The sequence below is a fragment of the Dromiciops gliroides genome, chromosome 2 (genome assembly GCF_019393635.1).
Source record: "Dromiciops gliroides isolate mDroGli1 chromosome 2, mDroGli1.pri, whole genome shotgun sequence".
In the NCBI taxonomy this organism is placed as follows: Eukaryota; Metazoa; Chordata; class Mammalia; order Microbiotheria; family Microbiotheriidae; genus Dromiciops; species Dromiciops gliroides.
Genome location: NC_057862.1, coordinates 659247644 through 659269298, shown reverse-complemented (window position 1 = coordinate 659269298; position 21655 = coordinate 659247644). Strand labels below are relative to the sequence as shown.

General features: G+C 57.1%; 1 protein-coding gene across 1 annotated transcript; it reads left to right on the top strand.

Annotated features, from left to right (window-relative positions):
• Nucleotides 1–387: 387 nt before the first annotated feature.
• KATNB1 (katanin regulatory subunit B1) lies at nt 388–18746 on the top strand. The gene is given in 20 exon segments (XM_043989239.1): nt 388–522; nt 4369–4484; nt 4486–4500; nt 6329–6446; nt 9910–10010; nt 10360–10401; nt 11649–11732; nt 12064–12179; nt 12755–12826; nt 13085–13235; nt 14435–14622; nt 14850–14980; nt 15140–15190; nt 15303–15379; nt 15538–15657; nt 15909–16058; nt 16460–16536; nt 16634–16708; nt 17753–17869; nt 18178–18746. Coding segments are annotated over 20 exon segments (1974 nt in total). The 5' UTR covers nt 388–482; the 3' UTR covers nt 18311–18746.
• Nucleotides 18747–21655: the final 2909 nt, after the last annotated feature.

The window sequence follows — 21655 nt, the reverse complement described above, 5'->3', positions numbered from 1 at the left end:
GTGGAGAGAATCCACTCTCGAGGTGCCCTCAGAGAGTCGTGTTGCCACCTGGCACACCTCCTCATCCCTTCCCCTTCCCAAACCAAAGTCTTTATTAAGGGCACTGGATGCCCCAGGGGTTGGTTTGTTTTTTCTTTATCATGTCCCTGCTCATATTGTGTCAAATTAATGTAAAATGGATTTTTCTTCTCTTTCAGATCAACGTAACCCTACAATGGACCAAAACTGATCCTCCATGGTCTGGGATGTATCTTGGCGGGCACAAACTGCTTGCTTGGATGTTATAAAACGGTGACTTAACAAAAGGCCACAAAACAGGGAATTGTCTCTGCCTGGATGTGTCCGAAACTGCGCTCCAACTTGAGACTTGAGCCTGGGGGGGTTCTTCCCCCACCCCCACTGGGCACGTAGAGAGCTCCCTTCGCAATCCCTCTCTGGTTGGTTTGGGGGTGCACGCCAACTGTAAGGAACTGGCTGCTAAAATGGCAACCCCCGTTGTTACCAAGACTGCGTGGAAGCTACGTGAGTGTCCTGCATTTCTTTTTCTCCTGCTGTCCTGCTTGTTTAATCTTGTTAGCCACCTGTTGCCCCTGTGAGAATGGAGTGTCTGGAGGGAACTGCTCACGTTAGCCCCGTGGCATCTTTTCTTACTGGCCCTGATGGGGTGGACAGAGTAGACTAACGAACATGCACTCAGTGGTTTTCTGCAGCCTTTGGGGGGGGTTTATAATAGAAAATAATGCTTCTTTTCCCGGGGTTTAAGTTGATGACACCTTTGCAAAGGGTCATTGACTAGAGATGAAAGGCAAGACCTGGCTTCTTCCAAATCATTCTGACAGCCACCCCCACCATAGCAAGGTCCCCCAGCTTTTTCCACTATAGCTGGGCTCCTGGAGTATTGCTCGATGTTGTACCCAGCTGGGACAGTGCAAAAGAGAGAGCTGAGTTTGAGGATTGAGAACAGAGTTTGGCGGTCAGGACACTGCTTACCATCCGTATGACCTTAGGCAGGTCACTCCCTTCTGGACCTCTAAGGTCCCTTCAGTGGTGCTGGCCACGTCATGTGGCCACAGGCAGGTGCCCAGGCCTGTGGGGTCAGAACCGTCCAAGGTACTCAGGACTTCTTGGGCAGCAGGAGCTCTCTTGGGCGGCTGCTTTGATCCTGGGATCTGATTCTGCAGATGCAAAGGCAGGAGTGGTGATCGAAGCCTAGGACCCCTCCTTTTTCCCCCCGCTTATATGTGGGTTGCTGCAGGACCCAGTTTCTCTGGTCTGCTTCTCCACTGTGGTCCAGATGAGGTCAGGCCATTCACCTGTGGCCTGGCTGCCCAGCAGACCTGATGAGATTTCCATGTTCTCCATAGCCCAGTCGGGCCCCCCTTGCCCGGCCGGGGCTGGGGGCTGGCTCACGGCAGATGGCAGCAGGCGGGCGTTGCTTTGCTTTGGGCCCACAGCCTGTTTTCCTCTTCTCGGCACTGCTGGTGTGATATCATTGCTATTTTCAACAAGCACCTAGGCCATCATTTCATTGGTTGATTATGTGCCTCTTGCCCTTGCCCCTCCCGGATCAAAAGCAGGGCTCCATCCCCTGCTCATTTCTGTCCCCGCAGCTGCCTGTTGGTCAGTCCAGGGCCTGGATGTTGTTTTTCCTGGTGACCGGCTAATCTCAATGCAGCACTTGGCACCTTCCCCCTCCCCCACTCCTGCAGAGTCATTGCTGTGGCCTCCAGGAAGGGTGCTCAGCAGCAGCAGGAGAGGAGGCTCTGACAGTCCAGCCAAGGGTTTCCATTTTACAGGCCGGGTGGTGGGTGGGAAGTGACTGGCCCAAGATCACTCGGTAGCAGTGTGGCAGCCCCAGACCAGGTGCCCAGAGAGGAGAAGAAAGGCCATGCCGCTGGGAAGGAAGCACTCAGAGTGCAGACGGCACATGGCAAGGTTTGTAGTGAGGCTACCACTCTCAATATGCCAAGAGTGGCCATCAGAGATCACAGCCCTGGTGAGAGAGCAGCATGCCGTCCTGGGGGTAAGGCAAGGCCCCCCATCCAAGGAGTAACGAGGCAGGTGGCGCATCAGAAACACTTCTGAACCTCTGTGCCCAGCCTCTTTTAGAGCCACAGGTATGTGGAGAAGGCCAGACTGTGCCTCAAGTGTCCGGTCAGAGCAGGGCCAGTGCCCATCACCCCTGGTTCACAGCCCTTCAGCTTTTGTTTTCAGTCAGGAGTTACGTGGCCTGCACGCTTGATGATCGCTGTTCTGCAGGCCGTTAAACAACAGTAGACAGTACTTTGAGATCCTCGGGAGAGAGTCGTCCCTCACACATACGTGCTGCCTGTAGTTGCCCACGCTTGTCAGCCACAGGTGTAGGGACTGTGGCTTGTCAACTAACGGCCTCCTCTGCCCCAGGGGCTCTCAAACTCTAGGGTACGTGAATGTACAGACATGGTTTTCTTTCTTCTCCTTTCATTTTTTTTGGTGAGGCAGTAGATGGGGTTAAGTGACTTGCCCAGGGTCACACAGCTAGTAAATGTCAAGGGTCTGAAGGTCAGATTTGAACTCAGGTCCTCCTGAACTCCAGGGCCTCAGTTGCTCTATCCACTGCGCCACCTAGCTGCCCTTCCATGTTTCCAGGGCAGAGTTAGCACACCCTGCCTTCCCCTCCCCACCCCACCATGCACAAGACCCATTGAGAAAGCAGAACACTCAGCCGCCACTTGCAGTGGCACATGGGAAAGGGTATAACCCAGCACTGGGACACAGGAAAGCTTGGAGCAGTCACTTTCACAGCCATCCCTTGGTACAGCTCAAATCAGCTACCGCTGACTGTGCCCCAGAGGATCAGTCACATCTTGGCCCTTGCCACGCTGGGGACTTGGCCTCTTCTCTCATACACTCCCCGGGAAGCGTCATTCCCCTGGGACTTAGGACATAAAGACTGAGTCCCAGGGGGCGGCTAGGTGGTGCAATGGATAAAGCACCGGCCCTGGATTCAGGAGTTCCTGAGTTCAAATCCGGCCTTAAGACACTTACTGGCTGTGTGACCCTGGGCAAGTCACTTAACCCCCATTGCCCTGCAAAAAAAAAAAAAAAAAAAAAGACTGAGTCCCACTTCTCAGGTCCATGCCTTGCTTCACACATGACCCTCCAGGACCCTGTAGCTGCCACATGGGGATTCTGCTGGCTGGGAAACCCTCTGCCTGATCCAGGCCAGGGGCTGCACAATGCCCACCCCGGCCTCTCCCACTGTACTGGCCTGCATTGCCCCAGCTCATCATTTTCTTTTTTTAGTGAGGCAATTGGGGTTAAGTGACTTGCCCAGGGTCACACAGCTAGTAAGTGTTAAGTGTCTGAGGCCGGATTTGAACCCAGGTCCTCCTGACTCCAGGGCCGGTGCTCTCTCCACTGCGCCACCTAGCTGCCCCAGCTCATCATTTTCTAACTGCTGCTGGGCACAACGTGGACTTCTGTCCCCCACACCCTCCCACATGCTCCCCTTTCCAGATTCATCCCCTTTCCTACCGCTGCACTCACACCCACCACCTCAGTCACGTCCCTTCTGGTGCCAGGACTGAAGACGCAGCTCAGTCCCCAGCCCGAGTGGGCTCAGACACTGTCTCTGATGCTTACTGCTCATTGGGCTGGCCTGGAGCACTTCACCTCCCTGCACCTCAGTTTCCTTTTCTGTAGAATGAGGGGGTTGAAGCTGTGGGAAGGTTGACCTGAGGCAGGTCATTTACCATTTGGTGCCCAATTTCCTCTTGAGTAAAATGAAGGTAATAACAATGTCTCTGCGTGGTTCATCAGAGTATTGTGGGGATCAATAATAGGGTCATTTGTCTAGACCTGGAGACCCTCTTGTCCAACCCCTTTATTTTACAGAGGGGAAACTGAGGCCCAGGGAGGTCCACAGCTTGCCTGAGGTCACACAGGCATTAAGCGTCAGAGGCAGCATTTGAACTCAGGCTTCCTCACTCCCAGACCACACTGGAGCCACCGGGCTGTCCTCCTTCCTCGATGGTGGGTGTAAGAGCCCTTTGTGGGTTGGAATGGGGATCCCGATGGTCACTTGCTCCTCTGCCCTCCTTGCACTCACTCTGTTAACAGGCTGTGGACCCCGTCCAGCCTCGTGGCAGCCTCTCTGCTGTTATCCACGTTGGGGATTTCAGTTTTTTCACGGCCCTCAGATTCCATCTCGTAGCTAAGAGTTGTCCCCACTTGGCCTTTCAGGTGACAGAGGGGTGGTGAGCTGGAAGCTGAGGCTGCCGGGGTCTTCAGGCTCTGAGACGATGCTGATCAGGGCCAGGCAGTGTGGGGGGGCCTGAAGCAGCCAGGGCATCCAGCGACTGGGTGTCTCTTTTGTTCTTTCTGTAGAGGAAATTGTGGCCCATGCCAGCAATGTGTCTTCCCTGGTGTTGGGCAAAGGCTCAGGACGGCTTTTAGCGACGGGAGGAGATGACTGTCGGGTCAACCTGTGGTCAGTTAACAAGCCCCAACTGCATCATGGTAAGCAGCAGGGGGGGCGGGGCAGGGTCTGGGAGGAGATGGCAGAGCCAGGCGCCATCCCCGAACCCCAGATGCTGGGCCATCTTCCCCTCACAGCCATTCACACTGTTCTACCAAGTGACCCAAGGAGGTTAAGGGAGATGCCCGAGGAGGCCTGCCCACAAAGGAGCCTGGAGCCAGGCCCTACAGTCCAGGGGGGGAGTGCTAGATTGGAGCCCAAGGACCTGGGTGGGAATCCTGCCTCTGGTGCTTCCCTGTGAGACCTTGGGACAGTCATTTAGCCTCTCCAGGCCTCAGTTTCCTCGTTGTAAAGTTGAGAGGGTTGGGCTAACTGACTTCCAAGGTTCTTTCCAGCTCTGAAACCTCTGATCCTAAGAAAGGCATGGGAAGAACAGAGGGTAGGTTAGATGACCTGAAGCTAGTGGGCAGGACCTGCAGCACTGTGTGGGAAGGGCCTGAGGAGCCAAGGCTCGGACTGAGGCAGAGCCTCCCTCCTTCCATGACAGACTCGGGTGGGCCTGAGCACTTGAGAGATCTAACGGGGACTTAGCACAGCATTGGCGGAAACTCGAGAAACTGGGGTCCCTGCATGCGCGTGGATGGGGGTGGGGCTGCTCCACCATGCTCAGCCTTGAGGTGGCTCAGCCAAGGCCTCCACCAGGAAGTGGGGTCGTCCTTCTTCAGATGAGCCCCTGCAGGGACAGACTGCACAACCCCTTTTTCCCGAGCAGCTCTGAGCCCTCCTCTCCTGGTCCAGTGAGGGTCAGGCCAGGCCCGCAGGAGAGGTGAGAGCGGGCTGGCCCCCCTCTGTTCCCAGCCCCTTCGATCTCTCCTGGGGGCTCGCCTGCTCTGACCTATGTGAGAATCTCATCTCCCAAGCAGGACCTTCTCACAGTCTCTCTGTGCTAAGCTGAGCCCCTGGGGAGCGTGGCAGAGCTGGACGCTGCAGTTAGGGTGGTAGCAGCATCCCGGGGACCAGGTAATAGCAAAGGGAGCCTGCATGTCGCAGCAGCATTCATTCCCCTCTGTGGGCGTGTTGGCCCTGGGCATATGCTGTGTACTGGAGTCTTCACCTGGACTCTGAGTGTTGTCTTGGGGGGGTGGAGTGTGTGTGTGTGTGCAGCATATGTGTGTGGTGCGTGAGTGCATGCATATGTGTGTATGGAGGTGTGTGTATGCAGTGTGTGTGCATATGTGTGTATGTAGGTGTGTGTGCATATGTGTGTATGTAGGTGTGTGCATATGTGTGCATATGTGTGTATGTCGGTGTGTGTATGCAGTGTGTGTGTATGCAGTGTGTGCATGTGTGTGTATGTAGGTGTGTGCATATGTGTGTATGTAGGTGTGTGTGCAGCATCTGTGCATATGTGTGTATGTAGGTGTAGGCGTGTGTGCATATGTGTGTATGTAGGTGTGTGTATGCAGCGTGTGTGTGTGTGTGTAGCGTGCATACATGTGTGTATGTAGGGGTGTGTGTATGCAGCGTGTGTGCATATGTGTGTGTGCGTGTGTGCGCACATGCCAGAGGAGCGTGGAGAAGGAAAAGTGTCTGCATTGGCTGATTTGGGCTGATGGTCACATGGAAGGAGAGTGGTAGGCAAGGGCACCAGAATCCAGTCACCTAAAACAACACCATCACCTTGTAGAGTTGGGGAAGCTGAGACAGAGAAAAGCACTCCCCCCCCCAGTCAGCCACTGCAGCCCCTCGTTCTCAGCCCAGGCCACTGCTGCTCAGCTCTTGTATCTCCACTGAGACCCCGAGGGGCCCGAACAGCGGCCCTTTTCTAAATGGCGCAGCTCCTCTAGGCCGGTTGTCTTTTGCCCACAGAGCTTGACCGGCCACACGTCGCCTGTGGAGAGCGTCCGGCTCAACACCCCTGAGGAGCTCATCGTGGCTGGCTCCCAGTCAGGCTCCATCCGCGTGTGGGACCTGGAAGCTGCCAAAAGTAGGTCTGCTTTCTTACCTTTTCTCCAGCGTCCTTTGTCTGGACATTCCCATCAAAGGCCTGGGGGCCTCGTGGAGCCGGAGGAGGAGAAACCTCCCAGGAACCATTCCTTGTGTCCCCTGGGAGCGGCGGCCCAAGCAGGGTTGGGGACTCCACTTGCCGCGACTGCCGGTGGGCTTCTGGAGAGGTCTCTGTGGCCTCTCTTCGGGGTTGGCCTTCTGTGCCATGGGGAGGAGGGGAGGAGGAAGGAGGGGGAGCTCCCCAGCGGAGGCCTCTGAGCGGCCTGGAGGCCGGGGCCAGGCCCAGCCACTGTGGTCCTATATAGCACAGGCCCTGGCCCAGGGCTGTGGGGTGGCAGTGTTGTACTCTTCTCTCATTAATGATGTCATGCCCTCTGCCTACCTGGGCCTGACAGAGCCCCGCCCGGGGCCCAGCCCAAAGGCCACCTCCTCCCCAGCCAGAAGGGCTCTCTCTTTTCCCTGACCTCTTATGGTTCTTGATTTCTAATGCTCTGGTGACATGTATTTCTTCATGCATTGTACTGGGGTTCTGTGTGTCCCCATCTCATCCCTCCTCCTGGCCCAGACCTGGCCCTGCTGCAAGGACCTTGTCTTAATTCATCTGTGTAAACCCGGTAGCACAGCCCAGTGCTCTGCACATAGTAGGTGCTCAACAGACGTGGACTTAGGTTGAAGAGAAGAGAGAATGGAGGGGAAGAGAGGGGGGAGAAAAGAACAGTGCCTCATGAGGGAAGATGCAGAGTGCCATCAGTGCTTACCATTTGCTCCCCATGTGGTGGAGCAAGTTGGCCACAAGATGGCTTGTGATGGCTAATTAATAACAGTACCTAATAAATGGCCTTGGGGCCTGGTCAGCCTGCCGGCCATGCTCTGTAGTCCATTCTAAATGATTCGGACCTTAGAGAGGATATGGGTCTTTACTTAGCCCCTAGGGAGAGGGAAGGGGGACTTGAGTGTTGTTGCCCACAGGAGGAGAATTTGGCCAAACTCAGTCCCATGTTGTGTGTATCTGTTTGAGTTAATCAGCATTTCTGATTGGTCAGTGTACTGCCGACCAAAATGTGCTTCTGGGCGGTAACCCAGCGGGTTCTGAATAAGGAGCCGGGCCACAGGCTGCAGACAACTTTCCCTCCAGGAGCCACCCCTGCGTGCCTTTGGCCGAGTGCCCTCTGCCTTCTCTGCCACGGCAGCAGCAGCGATGGAAGACGAGGGGCAGCCGGCTATGTCTTGTTACGTTTTGAAAACCTGCTCTTGCTCAAGATTCAGAGCTGCTTGGAAGGCTTCATTCCCAGCCCTTTTGGAGAAACACCCATGGGACGGCGAGAACAAGTGGTGATTGTAAAGCACAACATCCCAACCAACTGGTCCCACGGCTCAGCACCGAGCCATTGCATCAGGAGTGATGGCGCAGGGCACCTGCCGGCATCTCCTTACTCAGCCTTCTGAGTGTGTGAGACGCCCTGTTAAGAAAGAGGAGCCCCGGAGGTGGGACGTGGAGCCACAGCAGAGAAAGGAGGGATGGGCAGCGTTTGGTGCCGGCCACAGGGTTCAGGGAGCACCAAACCCAAGGCCAGAGCCCAACCCTGGACAGAGGGTGACCCAAGGGGCCGGCGGGGGCTTGTCTTTGTTTTAGGAGATAAAGGCCCAGAAGGGGAGGCTAGGCTTGTGTCAGAGCCGGACCGCCTGGGAGAGGCTCAGGGCTGAAGAGGCACGAGCGTGGCTCCTGCCCACTCCTTTCCATCTGTTTCTCCCTGCCATGAGGTTTCACAAGGTGCGGATGAGCCGTGGAGGCAACGCATACAAAGATGCCCTGAACAGGCTTCAAAAGCAGGATTCTAGTAATAGCAGCGCTTGGTTCTCAGTGAGAGGAGCTGGAAAAGATGGGCCACTTGGACTCTGCTCCCTCCCAGTCCCCCCAGGACGAAATTCACTGTGGGCACATACATTCTGTGCCCTGAGAACCTGTGGGCGAGCTAGCGAGTCAGCTAGACCGTCGCTCATCAAAGGCTTTCTGCACGCCAAGCACCCGGGGTACCAAGAGAGGCCCTCACGGAGGGCACGTCCTCATGGACAAACAAGTGCAGGCGTACAAGCAGCAACAGGATGACTGGAAAGTAACCTTCGAGGAGTAGCACTAACCGTGGAGGGGAGGGGGGCCAGAGAAGTGAGACCCCAGGCTCCTCTCAGACCCAGGCCGTCCCGTTGGGAGCAGAGCAGGCGGGTGTGGCGGCTCTGCGGAAGCTCCTCAAAGGGTTTGAGCTTGGCAGCGGACACGTGGATACAAAGGCAGAAAAGATTCTTTGGACGTTGTATGAAATCTGCTACACTTGAATTCCTTCTCCCCGATGCAGAGGGGCTTTCTTAGGCCACCATTCTCATGCTCCCTTTGCCAGGCAAACATTCTCCTCCTCAAGACAGAAAAGGCCAAACCTGAAGGTGGCAGGAACTTCCCGTCCTCAGGCCTACAACAACCACCATGGCAGCAGCGGTGACCGAGATGCCTCACGTAAACCCGGGCCTGTATCAAGTGTTCTAGCAAGCCCCTCGTAACCGGCATTGGGGGCCTTCCTGCTCCGGCCAGGCCCTGAGGGAGAATGAAGGGTAAAACCAGCAACCAGGAGGACAGAAGTGTGCCAGCCTGGAAGTCCTGGGTGGGTGCTGAGGGAAGGCTCCCCGATCCGGCTGCAAGCTCAGAGAGTCTGAAGGAACCTCAGGAAGCCTCCCACACGGGCATGGGCGCCAGCCCATCCTCCCTGCCACCTGAGGCCACAGGAGCCCTGGGGACTGGGCAGCAGCTCTTTGGTTAAAGGTGTGTGTGCGTTTGGGGTGCACCAACACCCTTCAGAAAACTGGGGTTTTTTATATGCCAAGCAGAGCACATAGTGAGACAGCAATGTGATAAGACTTTATTGGTAGCTTACCCAAAGTGGGCTGGGAAGAGAAGAAGATCCAATGTTGTGCAGGCATCGGAGGCAGACGGGTTTTCCTTCAGAGAGCCGAATGATTAAAGACTGTGTGGAGGCTTTAATGAAATAACCGTGGTCTGTTTGCCTGTGATGCGCAGGCTCATTTATCATACACTTAAAGCAGAATAAAATCTTTAGGGGACGGTTAGAAAGCCGGACCTTTGAAAGGACCCCCCACCCTAGGCTGAGAGTCACAAGGATCCTGGCCCCTCTCGTCTTCCCCAGAGCCTTGGACAGGAAGGTTAACCCTGAAAAACCCAGGCCTCGGGAAGGACTGGGGCTATGGGACAGTGAGCACGGCCAGTGAGGTGGCGCAGGGGGCTCTGACACGGGGGTAAGGGGCCAGCTGCACACACGCGCTGTTTTCCCAGCATGCTGTTCATCTGTCGGTGACCTGTGTCCCGGCAGAAGCAGCCGCCATTGTGGGGAGCAACAAACAGACCCACATCCCGATTCCCTTGTCCTCTTCCTTGGCAGTTCTTCGTACTTTAATGGGACACAAAGCCAACATCTGCAGCCTGGATTTCCATCCCTATGGGGAGTTTGTAGCCTCTGGTTCTCAGGATACAAACATCAAGGTAAAGTCGCTCCAGAACGTGGCCTTCCACGTGATACATTCAGGGTGGGGGACTCCCGCCCCTTCCTGGAGGACCAAGGGGCTGGGGCTGGGGCCTGTCCTGGTGGTGCCACTGCCTGCATCCAGAAAGTTAAATGGGAGAGCATGGCTGTCAGTCTGCATTCCAGACTAAAGTGGGGTCAGGGGGACGTGGTCCGGACAATTGTCTCTCTGGATGCTGTTTCTGTAGGGGGGCGGGGGAGATCCTGACTTCAGAACTTGTCCCTGGGCTGGGAGCCCAGCTCAGTCCCCGTCCAGGGCTGCCCACCGTGCCCTGCTGACCCGCTTTCCTCCGCTTCTCTTCTCCATAGCTCTGGGACATCCGGAGGAAAGGCTGCGTGTTCCGGTATAAGGTGAGAGGTTGTTGGTGGTTGGCACAGCAGAGAGAGGGTTGTGTTGTGTTTGGGGCCCAAGAGAAGGGGAGCGGGCAGTCTGGCTCAGGGAGAAGTGGCATCCAAGCCCGAGGCGGCCCTCGCGGTTTCCTTGGGCCATCACTCCTTCCCAGACTGAGCAGATCGACCCCCACGTCTGTGCGTATCCCTCACCAGGCCCCGGCCCGGATGATTCCCAGAGTCCCCCTCTTCCTGCCCTGTTGGCCTCTGCTGAGCAGCTCTGCCGCTTGGGCCAGCATTCATCCTCTGCTCCGCCTGAGCCCTCCCTTGGGCTCTGCCAGCCTTTCTCCCTCTGAGCCAAATCCCAGCCTCGCTATCCCGGGAGGCTGCTCCAGGCCTCTCCCATTTCCGCGTGCTCCCCTCTCAGCTGAGAACCTTGTCTCTCCTGAGGAGTCTGAGGCCTCCTCACTGGCATTGCCCGGGCCGGGGCTGGCTTCTCTGCTAGGCCGCCTGCCGTCAGTCCCCCCTTCCCGCCTCCCCTCAGACATGCCCACGCTGCCCCTTTAGGAACCTTTCACCGCCCTCAGGCTTTCGTGCCACACTTCTCAGCCAGACTCCACAGCAGCTGCCTGTCCTCGCCTCTTCTCCCCCTTCCCTCCTGCCCTGGAAACTTCTAGAGTTCCTGGGGACCTCCTCTCAGGCCTCCTCAGCCTTGACTGCGTCTGGCCCTGCTAACTGCCCTCTCCTGCCTGTTCTCTCCTGCTTCTTGTCCTAGTGAGCCTTCTTTCCTGGCTCATCCTCTGTATCCCTGCTTCCATGTCCTATCCGGGGGTGCTCCCCACGGCCCCGCCCTTACTCCTCTTCCCCCTCTGGCTTGGTGGCTTCCATTATCACCTTGGTGACTCACACATGGATCTGTCCAGCATCTCTGCAGTCCTGCAGCTGCCCAGATGTGGCTAAGGGGAGCTCATCGCCCACTCCCAGCCCACTCCCATTCAGGCTCCCCAGTCTCTGCCAAAGGCATGGCCGTCTCCCCAGCTTCTGGGTCTCCTAGATCTGTAACCTCGACATTGTCCTTGACTTTCCACTCTCCCTGCACACATCCAGTCACTTGCCGAGTCTTCCCAACATCCCAGATGTGGGAACCCAGTGGGAGATGCAGGTCCCTCGTCAGTTGGCTGCAGCGGGGCCTGTCCTTGCCTGACCCCACAATGAGTAGGCCTGGGACACTCCGTGGCAGGGTTGAGCTGTGTATTATTTGCTTGCAGGGACACACTGAGGCTGTCAGATGTCTTCGGTTTAGCCCCGATGGGAAATGGTTAGCGTCCGCGGCAGATGACCACAGTGTGAAGGTAGAGACCTGACCGAGCTGGGTCCAGGCCCTCAAGAAGGCTGTGCCTTCCCTCCCTGCATAGAATCAGAATTGGGATGATGGGTCACTCCTATGATCACCCGCCTGTGCCCAGGGGAGGCTGTGTGTCCTGTAACTGTCAGCAGGGGAGGTGGGAGGGAAGCCAGCGTTGGTGTGGGACAGATTATCCACAAGAACCACAGTCTGAGTGCTCTGCACTTGGGGCTCGTCCCATCCTGGAAATGATGAGAAAGTACCTGAACCCCCCCCCCCAAGCCCCCCACCTGAGCTGCTAAGCCCCATGCTCAGGCCTGGCTCTCTGCCCTCCCCAGCTTTGGGATCTGACGGCTGGGAAGATGATGTCTGAGTTCCTGGGACACACAGGGCCTGTCAACGTGGTCGAGTTTCACCCGAATGAGTACCTGCTGGCTTCTGGCAGCTCTGACAGGTAAGCAGGGGAGGACGAGGGCAGAGCCGTGAGTCAGCCCACCGTGGGCAGCCGAAGCAGCCTGAGACCACAGCTGGGACCGAGCCTGGGCCATGTGTGCAGAGGCCCAGGTTATCCTTGTTTGTCCCCATTCGGCCCAGCCTGCAGAAGTGCACTTAAAGCCACTTTGGCCCCCCTTCTACTGAGAATTCAGGGCACGCTTTGGAGCAGGAGAGCAGGGACTTCCCCCCAAGGGCCAGGGCATCTCGGGGCACTTGTCCTGAAAGAGCATCTGACCAGCCTGGGCCTGTGAGCAGGACTTCCCCAGGCTGGAGAAGATTGACCTGTGTCACTTCTGATCTTCTAGCTTTTCTATGTGTCGGGTGCCCAGTGTACCTAGGGAGGGAGCCCTGAATACTTGCTTTTACATTCATCCCCTCACTTGTTCATGCATCTCTGGTTACATCCCTGGACAGATATTCTGGGAGAGTCTGGGTCCCCATGATTGGCTTCTACTGGAGACAAGGGAGCACAGTATGGGGCGGGGGAGGAGAAGATAGGCCTCCCTGTCTCCATGGGGTTGTCCTCTCTTGCAGGACAATCCGCTTCTGGGATCTGGAAAAGTTCCAAGTGGTCAGCTGCATTGAAGGCGAGCCTGGGCCAGTCAGGTACGTGGGTGTGCCCTCCACCCAGTACCTCGGGTTCAGGTGCTGGGGAATCTCAGGATGCCTGGGTCTGACATGGCTTTAGTCCCCTCTGTACCCATAGGCTGGGTCTGGGGCTCTCAGGCTGACCAGACACAACTTGGGCTCCTGAGGATCTTCCCAGAGGGACCTTGGCCAGGCTCAGGACTTCCCCGGGGTGGCAGGGGTGGTTTTCCTGAAGGCTCCTGGGGGATCCCTTCTCAACTCCCTGCCCATTCCCAGGAGCATACTGTTCAACCCCGACGGCTGCTGCCTGTACAGCGGGTGTCAAGACTCCCTTCGCGTGTACGGCTGGGAACCCGAGCGCTGCTTTGACGTGGTCCTGGTGAACTGGGGCAAGGTGGCCGACCTGACCACCTGCAACAACCAGCTGGTGAGCGCGGCCCACGGGCCAGCACTGCTGGGCATCCCTCCCACCCCCCTCTGCTGGGCACTGAGCCCTCCCCAGCGTATGGATCGCTGAGTCACAGCCAGGCAGTGATTGTCTTTACCCTTTAGACATCATCAGCCTCAGCTCTCTGCCTTGTTTTGTTTTGTAAAGGTCAAGCGTCATTTTTCTTTGTGTTTTTTTGCAAAGGCAATCAGGGTGAAGTGACTTGCCCAGGGTCACACTTCTAGTAAGTGAATCTAGATTTGAACTCAGGTCCTCCTGACTCCAGGGCCAGCATTCTATCCACTGAGCCACCTAGCTGCCCCATGACTAAAAAAATTTTTTTAAAGAAATTAACAAAAATTCACTTTCTCTCCCTTCCACCTGCCCCCATCATTGCAAAAGAAAAACAAACAAGGGGATGGCTAGGTGGTGCAGTGGATAAAGTACCAGCCTTGGATTCAGGAGGACCTAAATTCAAATCTGGCCTCAGACACTTGACACTTACTAGCTCTGTGATCCTGGGCAAGTCATTTAACCCTCATTGCCCTGCAAAACAACAACAACAACAACAAAGAAAAACAAACAAAACCCCTTGTAGCAAATATGCATAGTTGAGCAGCATAAGTTCCTGCATTTTCTGTGTCCCAGTGGCTCTGCTCCTAGCTCCCTGTGGCGGGCCTCACGCTGCCCGCTCTGCCAGGGCCCTCAGTCGCGACACTGATCAGCATTCTGAAGTCCTTCAGTTATGTGTTTCTACAATTGTGATGCCGACATAAATTAGGCAGACTTCCAAACTGCTTCCCAGATTGGCCATACCAACTGCAGCTGAGTCCTAATGGGCCAAGTATGCCCTGTGCTGCAGAGCCTCTGAGCGCTTTAATGTGAAGCTCTGCACTTCTCTGTAATCTGGAGCCTGTCGATAGTGTGCATTCCAAGCACTGCTTGCTAGCACTTGGCAGATTTGGGAAGGCCTTAAAGGTGGATCTAGGGATTAATGATGACATGACAGATGCTTTGCCTAGTCTCCTGCAGAGACCCACGGGCCGTCCCGGGAGACAGGAGGTGCCCACTTACTGTGCGACAGCCCCAAAGCCAGAGGCTTCCTCGGCTACTCCTCCGTGCCCTGAGAGGGAAGGCTTTGGACTGCATGGTCTTCGCAGGCCCCCCTAGTACTAACATTCTGGTTTCTTTGAGCCTAGATCGGTGTTTCCTTTGCCCAGAGCAACGTTTCCTCTTATGTGGTGGATCTGAACCGGGTCACGAGGTCTGGGACTATTGTGCAAGACCCTGTCCAGGACAGCAGGCCTGTGGCTCAGCCCACACCCACTGGTTCCACCATCCGCCGAAGCTATGAGAGGCCAGCCACAGCCTGCAGCAAGCCCCAGAGGTGAGCAGGGGAGCGCAGGGCACCACGGGGAAGGGCAGGACACGCAGAGGGAGGATTCACCCCCATGGAGAGGCTTGACCAGCGGCCAGACGGCATGTGCCACTGGGCCGGGCTCACTGAGAAAACCACGGGCTTGAGGCCTGGCTCCGAGGAGCCTCTGGCCATCAGCCTGACCCGAGGGTACACTTTGCCCTCTCCTCTCCCCTCCCCGGTCCCGGGCACATCAGGGTGAAGCAGAACTCCGAGAGCGAGAGGCGAAGCCCGAGCAGCGAGGACGACCGGGACGAGCGTGAGTCCAGGGCCGAGATCCAGAACGCTGAGGACTACAAGGAGATCTTCCAGCCCAAGAACAGCATCAGTGAGTCCCGGGCCGCAGGAGGGGCAGAAATCACGGGTCTGGAGCAGGGAGGGGCTTCGGAGGCCGAAGGAGAGAGAGTCACTGAGGCCAGCCCCGAAGCCAGGGGATGGACGGCAGGAACTAGGCTGCCTCCTCCATCCCTTTCCTTTGCCTCCCTAGGTCGGACTCCACCCCAGAGGAGCGAGCCATTCCCCGCCCCTCCCGAGGATGGTAAGTCAGCGGGCTGTGGCCCCGGGACCTGTGCGCTCCCTGACCCGACCCCCCACTCTCTCTCCTCTGAGAGCCAGGCTCTGACCCAGCAAATCTTTGCCCTTTTCCTCAGACGTGGCCATAGCAAAGGAAGCGCCCAAGCCCAGCCAGGCCATGGACATCCAACCCCCAATGCCAAACAGAGGAAACGTACGTGGGGCCTTTGAAGCCAGGGGTGCCTGGCATGGGTATGGGCCTGCGGTACTGGCGCTGGGCAGAGCGCTGCTGCCCACCTTGGCATACTGGAGTAGGGATGGGGCTCGGCCGCTGCCGGGCCCTGTCTCAGTGCCGCCTCTTTCTTCCCGCAGTCTGACTTTGTGCCCAGGCTTCCTGTTGCCACCTCTACCCCAATGCCCAAAGTGGAGCCTGCTGTCATTCCCGCTGCCAGAAATGAGCCCATCGGGCTCAAAGCTTCTGACTTCCTGCCTGTAAGGACGATGGGCACCACCTCAGCGGGAGGGGCCGGTGGTGTCAGGCCCTGGGTATCCGAGCCCACACTCACCTTGCCATGCAGGACCCAGGCCTATTGTGCCCCATGGCCAGGGTGGGGGTCAAGACAGCAGCCCCGGGCCCAATTTTTCCTTCCGTCCTGCAGGCCAGCGGGCCTCATTGCGGCTAGCGGGCCTCATTGGCAGCTCCTTCCCAGACCAACAACCCAGCCTTTTGCTTCTGTGCCCAGGCCGTGAAGATGCCCAACCAGTCAGAGATGGTGGATGAAGATGCCATGTCCCAGATCCGAAAGGGCCACGATACGATGTGTGTGGTACTGACCAGCCGTCACAAGAACCTGGATACGGTGCGGGCTGTCTGGACCACAGGGGACATCAAGGCAAGGAGCAGCCCCTGGCCCGAGCTCCCCCACATGAGCCCTTAGCTGAAGGGCTTCGCTCTGGGATATTGCCCCGAGCTGCTGGTTCTTCTGATCAGGCCCAGACTGGGAAGAGGAGCCATGGTTGGGGGGAACCCTGGGCTGGTTGGAAGAGGGGATGACCCCAGCCCTGGCCTGGAGGCTCCCGGCCTATGGGGTGGGGGGCAGGGGTCTGGAAACTTGGATGGAAAAAAAGTCCTCTTTCCTCTATACTCGCCCCCTGTGCATCAGAAAATCTGGTTCCAGGCGGGATCCTCACCTGAGGGGCACAGGAGCTGGAGCAGTAGACCCCGTGCCAGCTCTGGCCCCGAGGGCTATGGAGGGCAGCTGCTGACACTGGGGCTGCACCTCTGTCTCCTTAGACATCTGTGGACTCGGCCGTGGCCATAAACGACCTGTCTGTGGTGGTCGACCTCCTCAACATAGTGAATCAGAAAGCGTGAGTGTCTGGGGCCTGGCCAAGGTGGGCAGGGGCTAGATGCCGGGCTTCACTGCAGGCGGGGCTGGAGACTGACCACTCTCCCCATATCCCCCAGGTCTCTTTGGAAACTGGACCTTTGTACCACCATCCTCCCCCAGATTGAGAAGCTGCTTCAGAGCAAGTATGAGAGGTGAAGGCCGCGCCCCTCCCATGCCGCCAGCACACGCACCTGCACACCCACGCATGTGCACGTGGGCACGCCCACACACACGTGCACACACCAGCACACAGGGCCCTATCTCCCAGTCTCACAGACACAGTACCAGTGTCCTGACCCCATGGCCTCCTGCCACTGGGGTCACCAGCTTTCCTGGACACTGGACCCCGCCCTCTTTCTCTAGGCCAGGCCCTGGACTGGGCATTTCCTGGATGTAAGGAGCTCCCGGGTGAGAAGGGTCCCTTCGCCCGGGCAGGCTGACACCTCCGCCTGGAGGACAGCCAGAGGCAGGACTTGAACCCAGGTCTCCCCCCCTGCAGGGCTGGCAGCTCCAGCCCCTGCTCCTCTCTAGAGACTTTGCAGGAGCCCAGCTGGAGCTCGGCAGGTGCTTAGTCTAGGGGCTGAGGCCTCGCACGGGGCCAACCAGGGCAGGCCGAGTCCTGGCAGGATGCCCTCCCCAGCCACGCTTGGCCCCCTGATCAGGCCCCACTCTGTGCCACCCAGGCAGTAATTGAAGTAAGGTGGTGGTCGTTCAGTCCGTTGAGTCGTGTCCAATTTTCTGTGACCCCATTTGGGGTTTTCTCGGCAGAGATACCAGAGGGCTTTGACATTTCCTTCTCCAGCTCATTTGACAGATGAAGAAACTGAGGCAAACAGGGCTGAGTAACTTGCTCAGGGTCACACAGCTAGGGAGTATTTGAGGCCAGATCTGAACTCAGGTCTTCCTGACTCCAGGTCTGGCACTCCATCCACTGCACCACAAAGCTGCCCTCGCCTGTAAAATGAGGGGCCCTTGGAGAGCTGTTGCGTGAGTCAAAAGAGCTGACTTGGCCCCCCATTCAGACACTCTTCCTATTCCCCAGTCCTGGGGGCCCCAAGTCTCTGCTTTTATGATTGAAAGAAAGCCTCCTGAGGCTTGGATTGGTCCAGTTGAGGTGCTTGCCTCTGCACCCCAGAGGCATTTCCTTGGGAGCCCAGCTGGGCTCTGACCGCTGTGCCCATCTCTTCCACCCAAAGCTATGTGCAGACGGGATGCACCTCCTTAAAGCTGATCCTGCAGCGGTTTCTACCCCTGATCACAGACATCCTGGCTGCCCCGCCTTCTGTGGGGGTGGACATCACCCGAGAGGAGAGGTGAGGGGCCCCGGTGCCTGGGTCTGCCCTGGAAGAAAGGAGGGCAGGGGCTGGGCAGTGCTAAGGGGTCAGCTGAACGGGGTGGGCAGAGGGCCCAGCCTCTCACACTGGATGTGCAGGGGGCCCCCGCCTGGCACAGATGCAGAAGCACAGGGCGGCTGGAGGTCGGGAGGCCTGTGTTTGTGGCCCAGCTCTGCCTCCAGCTGGCATTCACCTTAGATGAGGAACCCGAGGTAGGGCAGGAGCTCTCGGCCCTCTCCTTCCTGGGGCTCCGGCCCTGCTCATGCCGAGCCTCCGTCTGTCCCCAGACTCCACAAGTGCAGACTGTGCTACAAGCAGCTCCAGAACATCAGCCACCTGATCAAGACCAAGTCGGGCCTCAGTGGCCGCCACGGCAGCGCCTTCCGCGAATTGCACCTGCTCATGGCCCCCTTGGACTGAGTGACCACAGCATCCCCGTGCTCTGCCCGCCCCCAGGACCTCCACACGGGGAGGAGAACGGGGCTGGGCCGGGACTCGAGGCAGAGGAACCCCTCCTGCCCTGGCCCCCTTCTCCTCTCACCCCCCAGGCTGTGGTTCTGTCTCCCTGCAGCGGCACAGCCTGGACCCACGGCGCCTTTCTCTCCGTTGTCCCCATCCGGACCCGCTTCGGGGCCTGGCCACATTTGTCAGGCTGGGCCCCCGTGGGCTTTGTCCCGAAAGACTCAGACCTCCACCCCGGCGTCCATGGCTCAGACACTCCCTGCCAGCGGTGGGCAGGCACGTGCCGCTGCCCAGGGTCACCGCTCGGCGCATCTCCTAGAGAGGGAGGAGCGTGGGCCACCTCCGGGGCTCCTGCCGATGACGTTGTTCTCCAATAAACAGCTGTCCAACTTGGCCCCTTCTCTTTTCTTCCCGAGCGAGCCGGAGGCTGTCACATAGGAGGTGACGTGAATGTGTAACTGTGCCCTGCTCTCTGAGCGCCCCTCCCCAGGGCACGGAGCCAGGCTGATGCTGGTGTCGGCCGTGGCTGAGCCCTCAGCTGGAGGTCAGTAATAGGGGCTCTGGGGCCCCTGAGCTGAGTCAGTGCAGGACTGCTCTCTGACCACCAGAGGGAGATCAAGGCCCTTCTAGCCCAAGGAGGTGACCCAACCTTCCAGACCACTGTTGTGGCTTCCCTTGAGAAAGTGGTTCTGCTGCCAGTGATCTCTGATGAGAAGGGTCAGAGGAGTTGTGGGGAAAGAGGCCCTGAGGTGGTGCGTGCGTGCGTGCGTGTTCGTTCGTGCGTACCCACACAGTGAGTGTCCCAAAAGTCCCAGGGCGGCCATCAGGCTGAACTGCTTCAGACTTCACTAACATGCAGAACCCCCTGCCTGTTCATAAACACCCTCTTGTAGCTGTGGATGAACCCGGGGGACGAAGAAAATAGATTCCCCTTGGGAAAGGTCATCCGGTGCTGGGCGCCACCAGCCGTCCCCTTGGCTTTCGGGAAGTTAACCGAGCCGAGGAAAGGCTGCCCTGGGCCTTCGGCCTAACCCTGGGCCCTGAAGGGGGGCCGAGTTCCGCTCCCTCCCCTCCCTGATGTGTCAGTGCTGGGCTCTTGGGAAGGACAGCTGTTCTCATGGTCACAGTTCAGCCACAAGAAAGACTTTGAGCCTAGCTCAAGCTGTTTTAGGAACATGGAGAATCCACAGAACTGAGGGAGGGGACAGGAGGTGTAGCCTAGAGATGGGGGCGGGGAGGGGGCGGGCAGCGGGCGGAGACCCTCCTCAGCAGCTGCTGGACATGCAGGCTTTGATGGAGCTGGCTCCCTGCTGCTCACCAGGTACAAAGGTCATGATGCATGAGGCCCCAGCCTAATGGTGGTCCTCCTTTCCCCTTCCCCATCACCGGGACAGTCAGCCTTCAGTAAGGCTCTGACCTAGCTGGCCCACTTCCTCTTGTGACCCGCCTATACGGGTTTACAGGACACATTCACGATTAGGGAACTGTCCAGCCTGTGGCTGGATGCACAATGGGGGAAGTGTTGGGTCTTTGCTAGACACCCAGAGGATACAAATCTATGAGCACCTACTGAGATAGTAACACTGACCCCTGCCCTTGAGGAATGTCCTCAAGAGAATGTGAGTAGACACCAGTGCGAGGCCACAGAGCCATGATCTGCATGGGAATCGGTCCCATAACTTGGCCTCCTTTGCATGGGGCTCCATGATGAGCAACCAGAGATGAGCAACCAGAGATAGGTGATTGATACACTGCTTATAGAAATGCATGACTGACTGGATGGGTGGGTGGATGGATGGATGGATGGGTGGATGGATGGATGGATGGATGGATGGATGGATGGATGGATGGATGGATGGATGGATGGATGGATGGATGGATGGATGGATGGATGGATGGTCATTAGCAAGGTGCCTTACAGAGTTGGCATTTTTGAGACAACAGGGAAAGAATAGTGATGTGGCTGTCAAATGCACTCATGCCATCCTAGACCCTGTTATTTATAGAGCGGCAGAGAATGCTCTGTTCTTGTTAGACCAGCCCTTAGAAACTACATTTTAAGAGGGAGTGTATCCAAGAAGAAAAGCAATCAGAACTCTAGTCCTGTGAGAATCTGTTGAGAAAACGTGCACTGGGGGAAGCTGACAGTCTTCAACTGTTTCCAGGACTGGTACATGGGGGCTGGAGAGAAGTTAGACATGGCAAGTCTCAGCTCGACTTGGGCCATCCTGCAATGAAAAGCTCCATCTTGGGAGATGAGCTCCCTCTAACTGGCAATGTTTGTGTCAGGGCTAGAGAGACCCTACAGAGGATTCCTTCACTGGGTGGGAGAGTAGATAGGAGCTCCCTCTGGTTCCTTCCAGTTGTAAAGGAGGGCTTGGGCCTAGTCTTGGCAATATGACTACTTTAATTCTTAGCTCCCGTTACCATCCAGTGGGAAGACACCACCTGGGAAAACTACCTAGCCTCTATGGCCATCCTGGGCCCAGATGGAGGTGCTTTGGGCTGGAAGGGAGGTGGTGATCAGCAGGTACTTGGAAGTCCTGAATAGGTATGAGGCAGACCCCTCCTCAGCAGTGCCATCAATCTATCTCTTCTACCTGCAGCTGCCTAACCTCTGGCTCCCAGCAGGAGGAGCAGGAGGATCCGGTTCCCACACCTGTTCCCAATCTGGACCCGGGTAATCCCTGCCCCTTTGCTGAAGCAGACAGGAGCCAGTGAGGCCGGCGAGAGGGACAGGTGGTGGCCAGGCCCGAGCACCTGTCCCTAACCCCATGGTGGTGTTTCTAGCCAAGTACAACTCCTTCATCCCCTTGGCTGCAGGGCGTATTGGAGATGAAACAAACTTGGCTACTTAATTATGGAGATAAATTAAAAGATATCCTTTGAAGAAAGTGACTTAGATACATACTGATTTTCCTCCTCTCTGCTGAGGGGGGAAGAGATGCAACGACTTCTCCCACAGAATCTACCCTGTTGTTTTGTGGGAGTCTCCTTTCACTAAAGCCAGTGACTCAACCTTTCCATTTTTTTTTTCAATTAACACTGTCTCTCCTTCCCCTCCCACCCCCTTTTCCACCCAGGGTGAGGAGGGAACCCTTGTGACAAATATGTATAATAAAGCAAGAAGATTCTCATACAGGCCATGTCCAAAACCGTCTCCCACCCTGCACCCCAAGTCCATCATCTCAGATGGGGGGGGGGAGAGATTCATCATCATTGGTCCCCTGGTGACCACGAATCACCTTTTACAAACAAAGAAGGGAGGGAGGGGATGCCTACACTTGGAGCAAGTTCTCATGC